Here is a 22,481-nt window from a genome sequence, read left to right as displayed (position 1 = left end):
GGGTATGGGCGCTCCTGGAAACGGGAATTTGGGCATCATCTCGACATGACGACTGCTGGAGCCCAGCACAAGTCGAAGGCATGGGAAGGGGATATCTCGAAGTGGACGTGACCTTGAGGATTCGGAATGGAAGGATCAGAGTGTACGCATTATGCCTTCTTACGATGGCAGGCATCCAGGGGATAGCTTACCTTGTTCAGAGGATCAAGTCTTACATGTCTGATCGTGGACATGAATCATTCAATTCAATCAACCACCGTTGCCTTAGCCTATTTCTCTCCTCGTCGTTTGCCAACAGTGCTGATACGGCCATGAAATCTGTCCGTCTTGAAACAGGTGAGCAGGGAAGTAGTAACCCTTTGCAACCAGCTTCGGGTCTTGTCCAAAGACCCGGGGACAAGTCGAGCCCACCACCCATCGTCTCCATGTGAAAGTCGGGCTGTTGAAGACAGGGGCATGCGGCACGATGGCCTGGAGTCGCATTTCCTATTGTGACTGGTGAAGTGGGGTGTATGGAGATGTCATGGGCGAGCGTATTCTCTAGATGCCCTCAGAAGGGCACGCAGCTATCTGCATCGTCGTTGTTCTCGTTGTCTTCGTTATATTGGTAGTCGTCTCCTAGTTACTGCGAGATCCTAAGCTGCTCAGCAGAAAGTGTGTCGAGAGAGCAGAGTAGAAGCAAAAGTAAGTGAGACAGACCCCTGGATGTCCAGAAGAGTGTTGAAAAGTAGTCCATGTTACTTCCATGCAAGAACATCGACACAAGGCCACCAGCAGAACTAACCATCTAACCCACTTCATGTCACATCCGAGAAGCTTTTGCTAATAGTGATTTGATTGTTTCTCATGTCAGCCACTCGCGAGAACTGATTGATCTATGAACTAATATACACATTTTGTACAAAGAAACTCGTTGACCAAGCTTGATCGATCACCATTGTTGCTATTACTGTTTCCTAAAATCCTGTCGTCGTGACTGCGTATGCTCAACCAGAGCTCTCAAAAAATCCAATTTTGGGCCAATGAAATCAGTAACCCGCATCACGTATGTGGGGGCTCAATGCAGCTTTTCCTTGAGGTAGATTACGGCTGCGTACCCGGCGCAGCACTTGGTGGTCATTCCGTGGGAGCACCATGGGCACTTGACCGTGGTCGAGATCACACCGCTCACTCCCAACTTGTGGTCCTCCACCATGCCATCGGGTTGGGCCATGCATTCGTAGACCTTGCTCGGCATGTCATGCAGGAACTTGCAGCTGCAGCATTCCACGAGCATCTTGGCAACAGGCTCAGGGGCGCCATCCGGTGGTACGATGGACGCGCGAGACGCACGACTCGATCGTGGGGGTACCGGCATAGACTTGCGGGCCTGCTCCAGATAATTCGACGGGTTTGAAGAGGCCTTGAGAGAAACGATGGACTTGCGCGCATCCGAGGACAGAGGCGAAGGAGCTGGCGACTTATTTGTCGGGCTGGAGGTTCGCTTGGCTGAACGTGGCGGAGGAGGGGGAACCAGGGGTCGCGGAACCAGCGGTTGGTGCTTCAACTTGGGAAGGAAACTTGTGTCGAGAGCCAAATCAGGGCTCGAACGGCTCTTAGACAAGCTCGGGCGACGCTGAATGAAATTCTGAAGCTCTTCCTCGACCATTCGCGAAACATCTTCAGTCTCCTTGTGAGGCTGTTTGCGTTCAAACTCCTGAGAGCTTCCCATGGATACAGAGGTGGCTGGCGATGCCAAAGCTGACCCATTCTTGGATGTGTCGGTGTACGCCGGAGTAAGACAAGCCTCACTGTCCGACTCGCAATCAGCAACGCTAGCCTTTTTGCCGAACTTTTCCGACACGAGGGCCTCAAGCTCGGAGAGATGAGCCTCATGGTTTTGAACCGGAATCTGAGGCGGAAGGCTGATCCTGGGATTTGAGGCAACGGGAGAAGACATTTGCATCGCGGCCTTGTGCGAGTGTCTGTACGATCTCTCGTCATTGTCCACCACCAGTGGCTCGTTATCCACTCTTCGTACTTCTTCATCCACAGAGTGAACTCCTTTTTCTGACTGAGGCCTTGAGGAGTCTGGTGTCGTTGCTGGTGATGGCGAGGACATCGGCTCCTCAAAAGAAGACATGGAGGACCTGTCCGTCGGGCGAGCTGATGAGTCCCTCGAAGGCATGCTAGGCTCGGCAGACTCGGCAAAGGGGGGCCGAACAGGCGGCGCCGACAGCGGCAAATGATCCAGACTCGAGTATCGCGAGCTTGACGTTGAATCCGGGGTCAGAGTCGTGTCGCGTGCAGCGCGAGTGAAGTAGTTGGAGACCGGAGGCTTCGAGGCTGAGGGAGAGACCCTGTTGAAAGCCGCCTTGGCGGCATCCTTAAAACTTCTGATGGCCGCTCCAGGGGTTGGAGGAAGCCTCTCCCGGGACTCTGACCGATCGGGGGGCAGCGGAAACTCCTTGGAGAGTATTCTTTCCCTTGATATAGGTGGTTGTTCAGACAGTGATCGATCGAATGACCCGTGTCTTGGACTATCGTTAGCTGGAGGTGTGTAAGGAAGACGGAAGGAGATGACGAAGTCGTCGCCCGGGCTCGGATGATCCTTGGAGGAGTTGAGATTCGTCAGAGAACCGTTACGAGGAGGAAAGTTGTTAGCCATTGGGCTGGTCTCCGATGAAGAAGAATACGAGTGAGGCTGGTACTTCTGGTTGGCCTGAGGTGGATAGTGAGATTTGGCAGATGACACTCTGACTTCGTCGTTGAATCCGTTGATTGAGCGTTCCTTGCTCTGCTGGCGATGGTTGTGCACGTAGCTCTCCCTTCTGCGACCACGATCTTGCTCAAAATCGACATTGGGCTCGACAAGAGTGAGCTCAATCTCTTCAGTATCAGTGGGGACAGGCACTGGGTATCGGGTCGGCCGGTCTTTCCACTGCTGAAGCTTGCTGACATCCGGAACTGGCGGTACGGCGGGAGAATTCCACTGCTGGTTCCACGACGGTACCTTCATCGAGATATGCTGCGACTTTGGTCGAAGCGGACGATCCTGTTGGCGCTCCATTCCTGGCGCCATAGGTCCGTCTGAGGCAGAGTGCGGGAGAGTGGGAGGGTTAAAGGCACCAGATACAGCCACTCTTACATCCGGTCCGAAAGACTGAGCCCTTTGATTCGCCAGAGAAACCGGTGGAAGTGGTTTTCTCAACGGAACGCCAGATGCTGTTTGTCTCTCCTGATCCAGCTTCAAGCCGCCGATGAAGCTCGGTTCGTCATTGCCAGGGTAATGCATCTTCTGACCGGTGATGGCGGCCTTGAGCTGCATTGCCACGGAATCTGACCTCTGTCTGGCATGTTGAGGGCGAATGGGCGGCGGCGCTTCATAATACGCTTGAGTGCTCGCGGGTCGAAGTCTCTCATCGGCGAGCATGATAGGGCTGGACATGGACCGAGACGAGTTCGGAGGTCTTGCGACGGGTGGTGTTTTGTGCAGTTTGGCTGTCAGTCTCTTCTTGACAGACTTGGCCTCCTTTTCGGCCAACTTCTCTGCCTGTTCCTTCTCCTTCCTGCGCATCTTGTCCTCGTTCTTCTTCTCTTTCTTCTTCTTCCCACCAAAAGCTTCCCAGCTTGGGGAGTGACAAATTGAGGACTCGTCGTCTTCCTTGGGCTCGTCCTGGGTATCGACTCCCAGGAACGTGACCGTCTTGTGCTTGTGATCGGCGGACTCCCGGGGTACCAATGCACGATCGATCTCAGTATGTGTGTTGGCCGGTGGTGGCACCGAGATTGAAAGCGAAGGTACGGCAATGGTTCGGCGGGCAGCTTTCATGGCAGAGGGTAGCGGCTCGGGTTCTTGAGGCGGAAGTGTATCCCTCCGACGAGACTGTATTGGAACAAGAGGCTTCACTTGCGGTGGAGGATGCAGGGTGGGAAAAGGCGACAATCTCGGAGGGGAGTGGGAAGGGCGGCCCTGATTAAGTTGATGGCTCAGAACCTGCTGAAACGCCATTTGGGATTGGTGAGCCGGCGTGGGCAGAGACTGGTGCTGGTGCTGGTGCTGGTGCCCCTGAAGACGCTCGAGCTACGAGATGAAGCGTGTTAGTGGAAAGGAAGCTATAATAGCCAAATTGGTGTGGATGCGATCGAGGCAGAAGGCGCAAGACTAGGGCGGGCATGGCTCACCTTTTGGAGGTGCTCCAGTTCGAGCATCTTCTGAAGGCTGTCAGACCTGTCGCGGCGAGGCTTGCCCGGGTTTCGCTGAGCGGCCGTAGAAGTCATTGTCGGGATCGAAGCCGTTTCGAGGCGGTTTAGAGATGGGATATTGCGGGCGGAGTTGTGGCGTCAGAGACGAAGAAGATAGGCGGCTAGCGGTCGCAGAGTACAGGAAGAGGTTAAGGCGACGCTAGTTGTGGCGTCTCGATGGTGTCATATCCTCGTGAAGATTGTTTTTGTTTGTTGAAGAGATTGGCAAGATCGACAAACGTGAAAGAAGACGGGAAAACGGTTCGAGAAGAAGGTTGCAGCGAAGCCAGGCCCACAACGGTGAATGGCGTTGATGATGTCGACGATGGCAAGTGTGCGCCCGGAAAAGACGGTGAATGAGCGAGCTGATGAGACGAAGAAGAGGCGGCAAGAGCTAAGACGCAGTTGGATCGCTGGATGGGCAAAGAGAGAAGTGCGACGAAGTAACGTTGTTGTGGAACGGAAAGATGTCCAAAGAGAGTCGGTGACGAGAAGGAAAATGGCAGCAATTGCCAGCAGCGAACGTAATATTTGGGTGATAATGAGGGTGAGGTAAGGCAAGGTGGTAGGTGGACCGGAAGGAGCTGGGGTTGATTAAGAGAAACGGCAAGACGGGAATCCAAAAGTGGTTCTCGAATGCGGGATGCAGCAAAGAAAAAGAACCTAGGAAACACAGATCGGGCAAGGTGCCCTGGTCTCCGGACGATCTAGAATTTGTTTATGGGGAAACGCTTGGGATGATGATGCCACAGACGCAGAGAGGCAAGACAGCACAAGAATAGGTAGGTGAACATCAGCTAGGTAGAAGTTAAACCGGTGAAAGTCAGGACCCAAGAGCGTCTTCATGATCAGATTTCGTCAGATCTCGTCTGCACGACAACCGGGAGGGGCCATGGCTTACCTATCCAGCGGGACACGGACTGGGGACTGGAGCATCACCCACGAGTGCCATGGGGATGGGCTCCTCTGGAGGGCTTTTCCAGATCAAAGGAATGGAATCAACAGAACGTAAGCTGGTCGCTTGCCAATGGGAGGACCCGGCGGCTATCACGTCTGACTCCTTGAGGGTGCTCAGAGGTCAGAGGTCAGCGCAACGCAAGTTGGGATGGTGATCAGCCTTCTGTGGTCTGAGATGAGGGCCGGGTACAAGAACAGGTGCGTCAGGCACGGCAAGCGAAAGCAAGCACAGGTGCATATTCAGCCGGACTGGCAGGAAACGGGAGGCTAAGGTAGGTACCAGAGACGAGAGACGTGCTTTGGCAAGAGAATTGGCTGTCTTCTCCCTCGCACGGGAATTGTCGCTTGGCACTATCAGTTGAGAGAAGAACAATGTACCTTCCCGTGCCATGTCATCGTGGATATATTGCCTGATACAAAGGAGAGCAAAGCGGCGACGCGCATACAGCCATCGGTTGGTGGGTGGTGTTACACAGCAACTGCCAGCGACGGAGGCGGAGTTGGTAGCCAGCAAGACATGCCGGATAGGTGGTCTGCAAGTATACTGATGGCTGATTTTGTGTCTCTAGCCACATGAAGTGTATGAAGTGAGGTAAGAAACGGTGTGGTGGGATTCAGGATTTCTCTCTGCATGTTGCTAAAGGTGGGATGACAAGATGGAAGCTTGATACGAGATTTCGGGACGTTGGCTACCCTACCTAGAAGCCCCAGCTCGACAAGGGAACCTAAAGCTGCAGGCGCCACCTGGCTCTCCAGACCCCGCCCCGCTGTTAGCGAGGACCGGCAGACATCCCCTGGCTGATCAGCACCGGGACAAGGGCTAGCCTAACACGGACGCTATTTCGGGATGGAGAGAGGCGACGAGACGATTATCTAAGCTAAGGCGGGGCACGTTGAGGACGGTACCTTAGGAAATGCCTCCAGTGTCTCATTTGTTCTTAATTTTCACCCGTTTGTTTCTGAGGTTAGCAGACCGTTGCCTTTCAGTTCCAATGTGAGTATTCCTTCCCGTCTAAAATCTTAGCTGCAGCAAAAGAAGCAATCATGGGTGGTTCTGCTCCATGTTTCCCCACATGGTTCGGCGTTCCATTTTGCGAAGAAAACACTTGCGAACCTCCCCGTCGTGCCGCCGCCAAAAAGCCTCCCTCCCACCTTATTTCCTTTCCTCACCTGAATTCGAAGCTGGCCACCAGACTTCATCCCACGCGCCGCACATACACCCATCAGCTCACAATATAGCCTTTCGTCACGGACATTTTCCCTCTCCCGCATCCTCCAATTCCTCATCCGACCTCTGGCTCGCCATTAAGGTTATGGTTTACCGATCGCCTAACAGCTCGCATCATGGCCTTCCACCTGCCTCCTGCTCCTGCAGCTCCATGGAAGAATCCAATAGTGCCTGACAGCACACTTCGTATTACCGTCGTCCCATCAACTGACACTTGCATATCAACCACTTGCGGCGCCTCCCACACCACCATCCCGCAGCACGCAGCATGCGATCGAAGGGTTCCCTTGCTCTGTCTTGGCCCAAGCTCTATTCCACATGGGAGCTGCTGACACTGCATAGCATTTCGTCCGAAAGACACTGGTGGCAAGAAAGCTGCAAGCCTGCAAGCCCACCGCAGAGACGAAAATAGCTCTCGCACAACAGCAATATGCACCTGCGACAAGCCTGCTGCCAAGCCGCACGTCAAGAAACCAGGCAAACAACCCTTTCTCTGACTCTTGTTTCCCAAGACTCAGCCGGCGAAACCATTTCTCCCCACAACATCACTTCTCCAGGGCCGGAACACCCTTGATTCGATCCGATCGAAATTTACTGGACGCCAACGTTCCTGGGGCTAATGCTTTCCGGCAAGGCGTCCGAGCCTCGCCTCAAACTTCAAACCAAGACTACCGTCCTCTCACGACAAAGCGCAGGCCGCACGAGCATCACACTTGTGGGACGCGTCGAGATACCTTCGCGGAAGAGCTACGTACTTTCCTGGTATCGTGGGTAGTCTATGATCTGCTGTGCGCTTCAACAGTTCTGTCCGACCATGCCGATGGCTTGCATGCTGCTAGACCGTTGCCCAGTCATGACACCATTTGGAATCATGTTTCTTCCCGTTTCAACCAAAGACTTTCCAATTCCTACGATGAGGCGCGTCAATCTGGCGCAGGATCCAGTTCGTGGGCTTCCTGGTGGGCAGGACGTCAAAACGCTGTTCTCTACAGCATTGGTACACTCTATAACACTGCAGATTGATTACAGAAACATCCCGAATCCACGAATGCGGTCGGTTCGGTTCAACTCCGAAAACGCCAAACATCAACATCGCTACCCATTTACCCAGTTTAATCGGCCCAAAACACCAACAAGCAGATTCACTGCGTCTCGAGAAAGTTTGCGTCGTTGTAAGCCAGCCGACGTTGATTTAATCCGTCGTACGCTCTCGCTGTCGCACGTACTTTTCGACAAGCTCGCTCCCTGGGCTGAAATGCATGAGGAGCTCGTTGCCTTCGCCCCAGTTGATCAGCCCCGGAGGCAAGCCGGATCCTCCCTTGCGGAATAACACTCGCCTTTTGTGCCGAAGCCAATTCTTCACCCGGAGGCTGGCCTCGTTGTCCACTTTCAGCCGAACCGCAATCCACTTGTCGTCAGGGCGGTGATCTTGCGTCACTACAGCATCTGGTGCTGACGGTGACTTTGCTGTCTTGAGAATCTTTTCATCCACCCACATGTTGTACTTTGTCTGTTCTGGAGGCAGAGTAATCTTCAAGAACTCGAGCGCTGGCGAGACCGTGAGATAGATTGCCCTCAGCGGGTTAACCAGCGTCTTCATCAGCAGGTCCATCCAGGTGGAATACAGGATCGCGAAGTCGGTCTGGGAAAGGTGAGTTGACCCCCGGATGGTCATCATCCAAGTCAGTGCGTCCTCTCCCCTGGCTTCATTGCAGATGTCGACGAGCCTGTCGAAGTTCTCTTGCCAGTGCATAAAGGCCTCCGATCCGATCGACAGGAGTGGCTTCTTAACGCGATGTCTAGCGTCTTCTCCCGGGTGAGGCGTGGCGGGACCCCAAGCGTCGAGGATGATGCCTTGACCGACCCAGCTGAGCGACTCTGTTCTTAGCATTTCGACCGTCGTTGCTCCGCCAAACGAGTGGCCCATGATCGTCACATCCTCCAGAAACATGCGCCCCTTCCAGTCGCTCCAATCGATTCCCGTCAGACCTTTGGAGCTGGAGGCCACATTGCCCTTCCTCCTCAGGTTCATGGCTTCAACCTCGTGTCCTCGGCCTTCGTTGATGTACCCCAGAACACGATACGCCTCCTCCATCTCCGTCATTCTCATTTGAATCTGTGCCGTTCGCAGCTGCGTGTCGACCCCGCGAGCGTTGTGGGGTGCCGTGTCCTGGGCGTTGTCTTTGGGGAAGAGGTAGTCGACGCAATAATGCTGATCGTTGCCCTCCTTCCCTTTTTTCTTGTTCTTGACCTTCTTCGCGCTGACGCTCTTGACATGGGCGTTCGTTATCGACGAGTCGCTGTCGGAGACCTCGCGATGCTCCGGGAGGTTGACATATGTCCTCGCACCACTGCCGTCACGGTGCTCAACCGCCACGACGATGAAGCCGTAACTCGCCAACTCTCCACAGATGGAGCTGTAGCTCATTCTCGACCCGCCGAGACCGTGACTGAAGATGATGACGGGGAACCTCGGCTTGGCCGACGACGTGGACTCCTCATTCCTGGCGGCCCTCCCGGCCGGCCCGCCGTCGCCCAGCATCTCCTCAGGCCAGTTCTCCGCCAGCTTCGCGTTCCGCAGGGCGGGGAGCTTGGTGAACATGGACGTGGAGGCGATGTACGCCGTCACGGGAAGGTGCGGGACGCTCATGAACTTGGCGTAGCCCTTGCACGTGAGCACACGCGGGCGCGGGAGCCATCCCACCCGGGAGAGCTTCTGTTTCTTTTCCTTCTTGGCGCTGCCGTCCTGACGCCCGGGAGCCGCCGCCGCCGCCGGGTCGTCGTTGGCCTTGGTCTTGAGTGTGCACGGGTAGTAGACGGAGAAGAGCACGGTGTCGAGCCTCAGCAGCGGAACGTTGTCGCGCCTGAGCTCGGAAAAGGTGCGCGGCTGGCGGGCCGGGGCCTCGATCTCGAGGAAGCCCACGCCGTACGGCCCCGTGTAGTACGGCAGCGAGTGGAGGAAGCGTTCGCGTATCGTCCTGGGCGGGTGGGCTTCCGATCGACGTCTCCTGTCGTTTGCGGACGTCGTCTTCTCCGCCATTGGGGTGGGCATTGCGAGGTAGCGCTTAGTCGTGGACGACTAAGCAGGTGTAGTCGTCTTACAGGTTTTCTTGGGTTGGGTGGTCGTCGATGTAAGTGTGTCAATGGTTCGAAAAGAATGCGAGGGTTATTGTTTGATTATAGATCTGTTTCCACCGGACTCCATCTCTCAAGGTCCGGCATGTGGGAAAAAGAGGAATGCAAAAGAAAAAAAAAGCGGTTGGTTGGTTGGGGGGGAGAGAGAAGGGCGATCGGATCGAGGAAAGGATCAGTCAGGGTCTGAACATTCCAGACTGACGCTTCCTCGCTTCTTTTTCGCCCTTACGAGGAGGGCCTTACGGAGGAAACGTTATCTTAGTTAGTCCCCCCTCCCTTCTAGCCCGAGGTGATTTGTCTTTGCGTGCGCGCCGCGCTTTTTCTGCTTTCTCGCTCGGTCTAGAAATTGGAAGTTCGCAAGGGGTTAAAAAAGGAGGGACGTGTGTTGTCGAAGAACTACCTACCTACCGACGAGTCCGGATGAACGCACTGACGTCATGAGCGCCGGGGTTTCTGGTGTTCTGTTAATTATCCCCGGACTGGATTCCGTTTTAGTGCGTGTTCCTTGCAGGAACACGTCCGGGCAAGGAACACGACCGGGGGTTGTTTGGTGGGTGTCGGCAAGCCAACGAGTAAGCAAAGAAGATGTTGAAGTTATTTCAACAAGATGGAAAAGCCGTTTTGGAATCGTGGAATTTCCTGTCGGAATGTTTCTGAGATGTTTTTGCTAGTACATGGCAGGGCAGACGCAGGGGTTCACTCAGCGAGACATGCAACTTTGGGGAATCCGTGCGTTTTGGGTCTCACATGTTTTTTGTCTCTCTCCCGTGCTGCTGCGATGAAGCAATTGTGAATTAACCCGAAAAAGAACATGAAAGTCAATTCCTGCTGTTTTGGTTTATGCTGGTATCTGTATCCGTATCCGTACTATATACGCAGGACCGAGGTCCTGTTTCGCTTTCTCTCTCTCTCCCCCGGCGCTCGGTTCTACACAGTCAAAGGCAGGACCTCATCCTGCGACCTGCCACCCCCCCTGCTCGTCTGACTGCCGGCCCGGGGATCTATCGTCCGGACAAATTTTGGCCGGCCGGTCGTTGCCCGTTCTCGTGACCGGATTCGTGTTCGACGCGAGATCTTGTTGATGATGCGCCGTCCGGCGCCGCAAGATGTTGTGCGACTTACGTTCGTCGTGCTTTCGTTCAAGCCGGATTCGCTCGCTGCGGGTAACTCATCCGTCATTGGGGCTTTTTCGGGCAAAAGATCGCGTGCTTGACGATTTCTGATGCGCCTTTTCTCGCGCGAACGCTAGGTACGTTGGCAAGCGTCGGCCATGATCCGGCTGGTCCAGCGGTTCCTGTCTTCGCGTGAGAACATGAATCGGGGGGCGCGGCGCTGCTTCTGGAGATGGCGGGTCTCCCGTTGTGGAGCCGATGACGCCAAGCCCCGCGCGATTCTTCGGCCCTGTAATTTGGAATCTTTCGATTTGCCGCTTTTTGGTGATGTGATTCTAGAAACACCTAAGCCTCAAACCGAGCCTCAGTTCTGTTCCGAAAAGCGGCCGTCGAGGACGTTGTCGAACTGCCACAGCTCCGGCTGGTAATCCATCGGCAGCCGCCAGTCCGACATGTCCATGTACCCGTTGTTGAAGAACTGGCCCTCGGGCTGCATCCCGCCCATATCCATGAACCCCGGCTGTTGCTGTTGCTGCGGGGGATGGTCCGACATGCTCAGGCTCGTCATGGGGCCGAGGACGTCCCCGCTGCTTCCGGTCCGGGCGGCCGCGGCGGTGGTGCCGCTCATGGCGGTGTCGGGAGGGAACCCGGCGACCTGCTGGCGGGCGACGCCGGTGGCGGGGGATGTGCCGCGCATGGATGTCGGAGGCGGCGCGATGGCGTTGGAGGGGCGGGAGACGGGGAGCATGTGCGGGGGCAGGGTGGGCGTGTTGGCGAGGACGGAGGCGGCGACGTCGGCTATGACGCCGATGATCTGGTAGGAGATGACGGACTGGTGGCCCGGGTCGAACTTTTCGAAGAAGGAGATGACGGTGCGGATGAGGTCGAGGTCGCGGCGGGCGCGGGGGGAGGTCTTGTTCTGGAGGATGTTCACGAAGAGGATGTCCACGCTCCATGCTACCTGGTAGAGGAGATACCTATGCGGGAAGTTATGTCAGCATGTGTGATGTTTGAGAGAACATGAGAGCGGGAGGACTCACGGTGTGTACGGGTGCTCGATCTGGTGGTAGTTCAGCAGCGAGATTGCCGCTCTCGACGCGGATACGCAGAGGGCTAGGGAGGGGCCGATGTCGGGTGCTTCCATGCTCTCCTGGTCGTCCAGGCTCGGGAGGCGGAAGGCGGCGGAGTGGATGGCCACGACGAGCTGGAAGTAGGTGAAGTGCAGCGTCGTCAGACACACCATGCGGTGGTAGTCGCCGTCGAGTAGGGCCTCGACGCGTTCGGGATGTATCATTTCCGGGATGCTCTCCCTCCACTCCTGCAGCTCAGCGTCGAGGCGGCGGATCTCGGCCTCGAGCTCCGAGGGCGGGACACCGCTCTTGGAATAGAGCGCCGACGAGATGCGGCCCTGGATCTGAGCGAGGCGGATCTGCTGGAGGAAGAAGTTGAGGGTGACGTTGTTGGGGTAGTAGTACATGCTGTAGCCATCGGCGGGATGCTCTTCGGGGAGGTCGAGGAGGAAGTCGTCGCTGATGAGCGGGGGCTTGCCGATGCGGAGCATGAGGTCGTGGTCTATGATGTAGGCCTGCCAGAAGAGGCGGCGGCGATGGAGGTGCTCTACGGGGTTGAGATTGGAGGGGTTGGCGAAGGCGAGGTCGGGTTCGGGGCGGTGGTAGCCCGACATCAGGAGCAGCTGGACGGTGAGGCCGAGGACCGTCAGGGCGATGTGATTCTCGGACATGAAGCTGTAGTACAGGATCTGGTAGAAGCACAGTCAGTTTTGCCAGTTGTGGTGAATGATGTGAGATGAGTTTGGAACTCACGATTGAGAGCAACGAGCCTATTGTGAGCGGCGAGGGCGAGCGAATGATGACGTTCGGGATCATGCCCAGCGCGTTGTGGATGTACTTTTCGTACTCTTCCTTGTTGCGCATGCGGTTCCTCTTGCGCAGCGTGTGGGCGATGATCGAGTTGACGGCCATCCGCCAGCCCGGGTCTGCGATGGGCTGGCCGTGGAAGTAGGCTCGCAGCGCCGCTCGCACTTCGTGTTCCTGGAACAGTTTGATACCGGCGTTCATGGTCACCATATAATCTGTAAAGCAAGATGATTAGCTCGCGCTCTCTGATTGTGTGCTCACAACGGTTTCGGGAAAGGGGGGAAAGTGTCTTTACCGTTTACGCAGTCCATGATGACATGGTTAGGAGGTAGCGGGTGGTTGGTGTCTTCTGGTGTCAAGTACGGTTCCGGGTTGTTTGCCAGAATGCTGGGCTGCAAAGCGTTCAGGGCGTTGCTGAACCTCGAGTCTCCAATGAGGAGCTCGATCTGGTTCAGGCCTTGCGGCGAGAGCAGCGAGCAGGCGCCTAAGGGGTCGACCGCGTTAGTTTTTCTCTTTATCGTCATCTTCACGCAAGTTGTCGTCGTCGACTACAACTGGAAGTTTCGTTCCAGAATAGACGTTCGACCTTGAAGCGGAAGTTGCTGGACGAGGGCCTCTTCTTACCTGCGGCAGCGACCACCTGCTCACTGGGAGCCCCCACATAATACGGCCTTGCGCCGGTGGAGGAGGTGGCGGACGGCGGCGACGGGTACGTGTCAGGGTTCCCGGACGACGGGCTTGCGCTACTGGCCTTCCGCCTCGACAGGGGGGAGTGGGAAGCCGAAACCGAAGCCGACGCCGTGGCGGAGGAGGCTTTGGCCGTGCCCGTTGCCGTGCCCGTTGCCGTGCCCGTTGCCGCCGCCGGCGGTGCCGGTGGAGTGGTGTTTGTGGCAATCAGAGGTGAGACGCTTGATGTCGTCGGTGTTGCCGTCATCGCAACCTCGCTGGACTGCGGAGGAGTCGTCCCCGGCTGGTTGGTGGTTTGAAGCTCCTCCACGAGCCTCTCCATCTGGGCCAGTCTTGTGACGACATCTTCATAGAGCCTTGATTTTTCGGTCTCGTATTAGCTGCGAGTCCCACGTCTGAAGGGAGATCGGCAATGTGACAGGCGGGGGCGGATACAAAAAGAGGATGCTTGATAAGGGTAGGGGTAGTTCCTGAGATGATGATGGAGTGGAAAAGGGGGCAAGAAACTCACGGCCTTTGACGCCGTCCTGAGGAGCGTCGACCTTCGGGCCAGGTACATTCCAAGCCATACCTGACGCAATTGGAACAGATTGGCGTCTTGTGGTCGCATCTGATCTGTAAGAATGCCGTACCGGATCGCCGGTCCGCCGTCAGCCAAGATCCATCATAAGTTCAGATATATTTCCCGTCCGCCTCACACGAACCCAGATACCCGGATACTGGGCTCACTGAGCCAACCCACCGGCAACGATCGTCCATTCAAAACCCCTCAGCCAGTGATGAAGTGCTATTCCCGCCCGTCCAAGGGCCATGAGCGGCAAAGATGGGGAACGAATCTCATCAACGTACCTTGCGGCGCCGACATGGAGTGCAAGCCAACGGACGCGGCCTCGGAAGTGCGTCGGACCCGCGGTTCGCCGCTTGTCCGTCTGGCGGTGACTGCTGAGCTTCGGGGCTCTGGTCCATAATAACAGCTTAAATTTTTTCCTTCTACGTCCTTCTTGGCAATAAAACCCGGACTTGTTCGGCGTGCGGTTGGCCGTTGCCGTGCAACTCTTTTTTTGCCTGTTGTTTTCTTCCTCGTGGGGTTTACCGTTTACCAAGCTGTTGGAACCGAGAACGATGCCGAAACCAAAAATGAGGGCCCTTCTTCTTTTCCCACCCCTTTCAATGCGCGAAAAAAAAATGTTAGAGGGCTGCAGAAAAAGGCCAGCAGGGCGTCTTTGCGTGCTTCAAGCGGAGATGGGGATTTGGGACGGGGGGGACTTGATTGTGCGGTGTTTGGGGTGGTGGTGGTGGTGGTGGTGGGCGGTTGGGTTTGGGGGCCGGAAAAGCATGTGCAATCCAATCCAATCCAGTCCAATGTCATGGATGGTGAGTCCCCTACCTTGCCTTCAGCTTGTTACTGACCGTAGTTCTGTCTCACCGATCTTTTTTCCTTGGTGCTCGTCGTCGACCTGCTGGTTTCCTAGCGTCTTTCCCCCCTCTTCTCGTCTTTGTCTCTCTGTCTCTCCTTGGCTTGCCGCTGGCTCTCTTTTCCCCGGTCAAAATTTGGTGTCTCTCTCTCTCTCTCTCTCTCTCTCTCTGTGGCTCCCGGCTTCCCTTCGAATTGCGCAAATTGGCGGATATTTTTGATTGTCCGTCGGAGTGCGCGGATGGGCGTGTAGGTGGTTTATACCCAAAGGGATGGTCAGCGCCGACGCGACCTGATGCTTGTCTGGTGTTTTAGGGGTGAAGTCTAAATGCCCCCAACCTTAAGCCGATTCCACCTCATTCCTCTCCCGTCAATCTCTGGCGTCTCCACGGTCGAAATTCGGGCGAAGCGTCCGCGTCGCATCCCATCCGGGGGAGAGAGAGAGAGTGGTGGAGGCCCAGGGTCTCTCTTTCTTCCTCCGCGAAAAACCTTGGCTTGCTGACCGCAAATTAGACCGAAATATTAATCTTTTCCCCAAGTGACGCTCGCAATAGCAACGGGTAGGGCGTAACGCAATTTTATATAAACGCTCGTCCCACGTCCTAGTCCGCCTTCAACTGGTGTTGGCCTCTGCATATTTTCAGTCTCATCTTTTATTTCCCTCCTCACTCTTAACCCCCCCCTTTCATCCCAGGAGATGACGACCACGAACTCTCAGTGAGCCCAGCAGCGCCCAAAAATTCTCCAACGGCGCGCAACTCTAAAAGCCCTTAGCACCCCCACCGTCATCTCCCACCGAGTCAGTCGCCAACACCGATTTCGCTGCTCTTTCGCTGCATAGTAATCCTGCATTTCCACGCTGTGGCTGTAGCGTAGCGAGCCCGGCTTACAAATTGATGCTACGCTGCCTACCTCAGGTTTGTTGGACGGGGCCCGTTTCGCCTCAGGTCGACGTGCGAGCGAAATGCGCGCAGAAACTCTGTCGGTCTGGATGCCTCGAGAAGGAATCACGCCGATAGGCTGGGCTGCGTCGAATCAACAGACGACAACCCGGCCAAACCCATCCCTTCGGTCATTTCGCGACAGAATGACAGGTTCGGGAGTCCTCGAATGGGCAACTCAGACGAACGTCTCCTTACCAACCTCCGAGGTCGCATCGACGAGACTTTTCTTCTTCTTACTGTAAGAGCTATTGCAACGCTATCGCCCACCGGAACTCGTGTTGCTATACGACAGATATCAGGAAGGTCCAACTCTAAAGAGAGGAGCCCGCGCTCTTGATGAAATTGCAACGGAAATACCGATACTCAAAGTCTTGGGAGAAAATATGAGTTCCCTGTCAAAATTGGCCATTCAAGCCTTTTGATAATTGACAGAAAGTTTCTGTCAATTTCCGGATCAGCCTGAGGCTTGAAGTCAAGCTCAAAAGCAACTGTCATGGCAAAAACACTGTCAATGATGGTGCCGTCTCAAAAGGGTAACCCGGCTGAAGTTGGTAGGGCAAGCCAATCACAACAACTGTGTGGTAGTCGATCTGAGAAGGTTCAACTAGTCCTTCAACTACAGACCCGTTAATGCCATTCTGCCACGCCGCCACGCTGGCTTCATCAACTACGAACCCGCACAAGAACGTCGTTCAGTAATCACCACGCGGAGGTCTCCGCGGCACGAAATGTCGGGAACACATGCTGCGGGCATAGCTTCCAATTGGCCGCCGCACGTAGTCGTGCATCCTCAACTCGGCATCAGCATAGCGCTTGGTTTTCTAAATGAATTTTCACATAGCATAGCATTGATATGGCACTATGGAGTTGACGCCTCTCGAATGATCCGGCCTCTCCTGCGATCTGGTTCAGCAACTGATCCGTACGCTCCATGAGCACTTATACAAACTCGTCCGTTGCCTTAAAGACGTTACACAGCTAAAGACTTACTGGCATATCTGACTAGGGGAGACATCCCTATGTCCAGACTCCAACCCAATACACGTGAAACGCAGAGATCCGACATCTCTACTCTAAGCTGCGTATCATCTTGGAATAGTCCGATGGAGACTTGCAATGTTTTGCTTGTCTCCGCGAGTCAACAGCTTCTCCTGTTGTTGGTGGTATCGTTATTGACATCGCCCTTGTCGGTCTCGTTCCGTAGTGCTATCCTCGGTCGTACTCCGTTTGCTTGGATAATCTGTTCGAGCTTATGCGTTTGGACTATTGACTAAGTACATCTTAGTCCTCCGCTTCGTCGACTGTGCCGACACGGCGCCATATCCCATTGCTGTACCGGATGATGGTCTGCACCCGAATATCGACTCGGTGCTGGCGCTGCTCCGATGCCAGACTCACTCTGTAGTCACGCTGTTGATGATAGAGAAACCACTCGAATGGCACGGTGAATGCTTCATTAAACGGCAACATCCTCCAAGATTCCCGAAGGTCGTGAACTTTCAAGCGCAACTGCTGCATCTCGCTCTGGGTGTACTGCTGCATTTTGCATCGGCCAGTAGGCGTTATGAAGTTTGCGGAGACCGTGAGGCCATCATAGTCGTGCGCAGCAACGAAAGAGAAAGTCCTCAAAATCCGCAGAGTCCTTCATCAACGGATCGTATGAGGAATAATGGGCGCTATCGAGGTTGTGGTAGGCGGGCACTCTCATCGCCAAATGCTGCAGCCCTCGGAAGCGATCGCACAACCGCTCCGCTTGGTACAAAAGTGCCGTGACGGTTGGGTTGGAGACGTGTATACTTTGCGTGTCGAAGAGAGTGTCCAGATCTGGGCGAAAGCTACGAATGGGCATCTTGTGGCCGGCATATGTAGAGTATTTGAAGCGGAAGGTGTCGAAGACAAACTCCCGAGAGGCGCTACAAACGTGTGCCAAGTTGGAAAACGCCGTTTTGACCGTCAAGCTCGCGATATTTTTAGGCAGACGTTCTAACGAGGCTATGATGCAGACCTCAGGTTCGTCTTCGGGCAGTGCGAGCTTCTAGATCATGGCCTGCAGCTTGTAAGGAAGCTCCAATAGTCTGCTCGAAGTCATGTTGTCGAAGTTTTGAAGGTGGAAGAAAGGAAGCTCCCACAGTCCGCTCGAAGTCATGTTGTCGAAGTTCTGAGTGTGGAAGAACAAGCTTCGATGAAAGGATGAACAGCAAGGATGTCGATGGATGGGAAGAAAGTGACATGGTCGGTGAGAGGGAAAATGATTTTGACATTTGCTGGGAGCAAGGCGTCCTGATTGAGGAGAGGCTGACTTAGGTGCCTATGTACCTAGTAAAGAGTCAGCTCCTTCCCCGACCACCTTACTGTGGTTTGAATAATCCAAAGGCAGCAGCAGCAGAGGCTACAGTGCCTGCCCGAATGAGCGGGACTAATGATCACTATTGCACGTGAATTGGAGAGTATAAACAGCTTCAACCATCTCTGATATTAGGGGTATTGCGTCGTATCTGAAGTAGAGAGTGTGACACGTGTGCAATCGAGCTTGATATTGTTCGCCTAGCTGAAGAACAAGTAATAATATGTTTTCCTAACTTCGCGTCATAGCCTTTCTACCATTGAGCACTCGAAGTTGATACACACAAACTTCGCTTGCGCAGAATACAAGTCTCTCATACTGAATGATCTGAATTACGACTATATTAATGAGCTAGGTAACTTGGCTAGCGCCATGGGGTATCGCAGGTCGCAGAATAGACATTTGATTTCCAACTTTTCCAACCTCTCAAACTACATGAGGTCCATGAATTAATGACATATCATGACGGTCAAGATTTACTTGCGCCTGGAAGGGCTGTTGGCTCTGCTGGCAGACGGGGTGCCTCTCGGGGTACCGCGGGGAGTCACGCGGTTCTCGCCAAAGAATCTGGAGTTCTGGCTGTACTGGCGTCTGTTTGGAGGACGTCCAGAGGCATCAGCACCGGAAGTGCCTGAGTGAAACTTGTCAGCGTCTTGGTCCAGTCTGGAAATATTTGAGATTAACTCACTGGCATCTCCAGGCACATGGCTCAGGCGGCGGCCGCCAGCATCATCCCTGGCACCGGCCAACTTCTGAGCGAATGGCGACCGGGCACGCAAAGTAGGTCCCTTCCAGTAGATGACGTAGACGGCGGCGACCAGCAGGAACGAAATGCAGAAGAGAATCGTGCAGGCGTATTCGAGATTCTTGCCGGTCTCGGTACCGATGTTGCTGAAGAACGGGACAGCAGGCAGAGTAAGCACACCGGCCAAGAAATCACGAGCCCAGCCGTTACCACCAGTTGCAGAGGCGGAGTAGGGGCCGTAAGCGCAAACCATGTAGTCGATGGTGGCCATGTAGATGGCGTAGTTGGCAATACCGACGATGGCGGCGAAGACCATGGAGCCGATCCAGTGGATGGGAGGGCCCTGAATGGTCCAAGCGAATCCGATGAGGCCGATGGGCAAGCACGGAGCAGTGTAAAGCAGGAACCAAAGGCGAGACTCGTACTGTGCCCTGTCGTCGTTGGGCTTAGCCTCGCGTTCCTTGATGTTGCGACGGATGGCGGGGATGAACAGAGCCCAGGCAAGAAGGTAGCCGATACCGATGGGGATGAAGGCCAGACCAATGTCAACGGTGGAAAAGTTCCACTGCTTGTAGACAAGGGCGTAGGACTGAATGAACATGAAGATGAGGGCATCGGAGAAGCCGGACAGGAGCGACAGAACCAGAACGATGGGCTCGGTGAGGAACATCTTAAAAGGTCGAACCCAGGTAGAGAGAACCTCCTTGACGGAGAAGCGATCGGCGAAGGGTACAAGCTCGTCGGGACCCCAGATGTTGGGGTTGCCAGCCGCTCTGCGCTTCTTGGCGATCCTGTTCATCAAGATGGTAGTGCGAGTTTCGGGGACAGCGACGGCGTGAAGCAGCTGAACAGCAACACCAAAGATCAGCTGAACCCAGATGGACCATCTCCAGTGCAAGTGCTCCTCGGTGAAGCCGCCGACGATGGGGCCGAGAACAGATCCGAACACAGAGGAGAAGACGACGTAGGCGACGGCGTACTGCTGCTTATCGGACTCGAAAAGATCGGCAATCATACCCAGGGTGACGGAGCCACCGGCAGAGGACAAACCACCGAGGGCACGGCCGACCATGATGGTGGCAAAATTGGGGGCGAGTGCGACAGGAAGTTGCCAGATGTTGACGAGGAACAGTGAGAGCTGAAGAACTGGCCAGCGACCAAACTCCTCGGACCACGGAGCCCAGAGCTCGCAGCCAAAGGCGTAGAGAACCAAGAAGATCATGGCACCACATCTGGCACCCTGGGCGCTGACGCCAAACTCTTCCGTGATACCAGGGATCGCGTTGGAGTAGAGCGAGGTGTTGAAGTTCATGGAAACCTGGACCCAGAAAATGACGGTGAGAATGAACCATTTCTTCCACTTGGGAAATGAGTAGCCGAGCTCATCGTAGCAGTCGTCCTCGGTGATCTCGTACTTGTCGTATGTGCCCAGCTTCTCAAGCTTGGCTCCGTTGGCGTTCTCGCCGTGTTCGACGGCTTTGTTCTCCTTGGCGATAGCATCCTCGCCTGAGGAGTTTCCATTTGTGGAAGATTTCTCCCTTGACTCGAGCTTTTCGTTGGCGAGTTCAAGATCCGCCTGGTTGATGACCTGAGGCGGATCGTCGGCGAAACGTGCATTCGACATGTTGGACCGTCAACATGCAGATGCGCAGTGTGGATGGAATGGTATCCTGTTTCCGGTGAAAGAGTATGTTAACTGGGGAAGAAGGTGGGTGATAAGAGACAATTCCTTCTCCGCCGATCGACCTGCTTATGTATAGTAGCAGAGAACGAGACAACCTTAGCGGATAGTTTGATCGCCAACCTTGGGGAAGCAGCGGTTTTATGAAGCGACCATAGTTTCCCATCATCAAGGTCAGATCCAGAACTTCGGACGGAGACCGAGGAACATCTGCCCATGGAGCCCCAACTCTCCAGGTCTTCGTACCATGGTCGATTCCAGTGTCCCCAGAGCAGAGGACATACACCCACCCGTGACATCACCGGTGCAGGAGGGTGGCGCGAAACAGGCAACCTCTAGCGCAGCACAGTCCCACTTTGAGATGCAGCGCTGTTGAGATAAAGCAACTAGTGCCGGTCATGTCGCCCAAACGTTCGACCCTTTGCTGGTCGCAAGCCGCAAATAATCGGGACAGGACGGTCCACTGTGGATGCGAGGAGCAGTCCGGAGGAGGGTCAGAGCGAACGCGGAGAGCTGTGAGAGACACATGGCTGAGCTCTCGTGTGAATTGACGCCATCCACGAGCTTGCGTTGACAGTGACAGTTGGAGATGGGTGAGGTCTGTGAGAACGACGGAGAGAAAAGATGCGGCTGCTCTTGTGTGGCTTTGCCAAGTTGCGGCAAAGCGGCAGCGAAGCTTGTTTCCCTTGTAGGCGGCTCTAGTCCGCCGTGCCTGACAAACCTTCCGGGGCTTCTCATTGGACGAGACGGGCAGGCGGGTCTCGATGACGATCAATGGTCGTAAACTTTTTCTCTTGCTTATTCCCACCTCCCGCTACCTTTACCTTACCTTGCCGGATACACGTACCAACACCAACAAAAAGTCCTCCGTCTCCATTCAGTCTGTCACTCAGTCAGTCGGACTGCCGAACAGGGCAAGGCGGGATGCGGGTGTGCGAACGGCTCCAGCTATGACGTCCTATGTCCGGGGACTCCGAACTACTGCGAGACGGTTAGAGACCGCCTCCTTTCCCTCCGCATTATTATTTGTTTGGTCAACATTCGGCACATGACATTGAATTGACGTTCTCTCAAGGTCAATTGGGCTTCCTCAATCTGCTTCACGTGCGGTCTGGAATTCTTCAGGAGGCGAGGTCAGTTCAAGGTCAGCCACTCCCGCAACCCCCCTCCATCTTTCGCCTCATCCCATCTCCAGAACCTTGAAGCCAAGCCTGGCCAGCCGCATCATTACATCCGAATCCTTCCTCGACGGCCCGAATGTCGATGAAACATACTTTTGCACCGCCGAGGCATTCCGAGCTGATCAAGAACTCAGCTTACCGCCCCTCTCTACCTTTTCGCCGTCTCCATTTCCTGAGCCTCAAGTGAACCGACAAACAGGAGTCTCCGACCACTAACTTCTTTTCTTCGCTGGTCTCAATGCCACAAGGTATTCCACAACGGTGGAGGCGTCGTACGAGCCGCCATCCAACGTTACTTTCGTCCCCTCGCCATGGTTACGACTGCGCCAGCTGCAAGATCGGATCACCCCCGTTGGCCAATCGAACCGTTCCAACCGAAAATTCATTTCTCACCATCTTGGTGGAAAGATTATGTAATTACGTACCACACATCCACCTCCAGAAATGCATAATGGAGATCTCCACGTGCGGAGGACGGGCGTTCACAATGTGCCCCCTTCCTATTCCGTCTCCTCGACCAATCACACGTCTGAATCGCTTCCCGATCCCCGGAAAGGTCGAGAATGGCAATCCGTCGCGAACAAAGAAAAACATTGTCGCCGCGAAACCGCCGGACTGCAGAGAACAGTCGGCAAGGGGCGGTGAAAAATTCTTCCAGGTGCACAACGGCGGCTGCATTCCCCTGCGATTTCGCGAATCGCCGCGATGGAACATGGCCGAGGTGATCGCCCTCGACCCGTTCTGCCAAGTCGATGCTCGGAGCTTGATCTCCTCATACCCTGGTACATCACCGATGACGCCGACCGGTCAACCGCCGACTTTGACGGGTCACGATAATTTCTCTCCGACCACATCGGAAGACGAAACCAGCGATACCGGGGTATGTTAATAGAAGCTGCAGCAGCAGCAAGGCTCAGAATGATATGACTGTCATGTGATGAGAAGTGCCCTC

The 22,481-nt window shown here is 55.0% G+C and overlaps 3 protein-coding genes across 3 annotated transcripts; all 3 read right to left on the bottom strand.

Moving 5' to 3' along the window:
* Positions 1 to 1,057: 1,057 nt before the first annotated feature.
* Positions 1,058 to 4,260, bottom strand: CkaCkLH20_06674 (uncharacterized protein; the record flags this gene model as incomplete). Its single annotated transcript, XM_038889391.1, has 2 exons — positions 1,058 to 4,063; positions 4,165 to 4,260. 2 exons carry the CDS (start codon positions 4,258 to 4,260, stop codon positions 1,058 to 1,060), a joined length of 3,102 nt encoding a protein of 1,033 aa, XP_038745203.1.
* Positions 4,261 to 7,601: 3,341 nt separating this feature from the next.
* On the bottom strand, positions 7,602 to 9,449 carry CkaCkLH20_06673 (phospholipase a2; the record flags this gene model as incomplete). Its single annotated transcript, XM_038889390.1, has 1 exon — positions 7,602 to 9,449. The coding sequence occupies one exon, from the start codon at positions 9,447 to 9,449 to the stop codon at positions 7,602 to 7,604; it is 1,848 nt and encodes a 615-aa protein (XP_038745202.1).
* Positions 9,450 to 11,020: 1,571 nt separating this feature from the next.
* On the bottom strand, positions 11,021 to 20,291 carry CkaCkLH20_06672 (major facilitator superfamily transporter; the record flags this gene model as incomplete). Its single annotated transcript, XM_038889389.1, has 7 exons — positions 11,021 to 11,633; positions 11,697 to 12,415; positions 12,480 to 12,748; positions 12,829 to 13,017; positions 13,113 to 13,576; positions 18,403 to 18,553; positions 18,611 to 20,291. The coding sequence occupies 7 exons, from the start codon at positions 20,289 to 20,291 to the stop codon at positions 11,021 to 11,023; spliced, it is 4,086 nt and encodes a 1,361-aa protein (XP_038745201.1).
* Positions 20,292 to 22,481: the final 2,190 nt, after the last annotated feature.

This window comes from Colletotrichum karsti (genome assembly GCF_011947395.1).
Source record: "Colletotrichum karsti strain CkLH20 chromosome Unknown Scaffold20, whole genome shotgun sequence".
Lineage (NCBI taxonomy): Eukaryota > Fungi > Ascomycota > Sordariomycetes > Glomerellales > Glomerellaceae > Colletotrichum > Colletotrichum karsti.
This window is presented reverse-complemented; position numbering and strand designations above follow the sequence as displayed.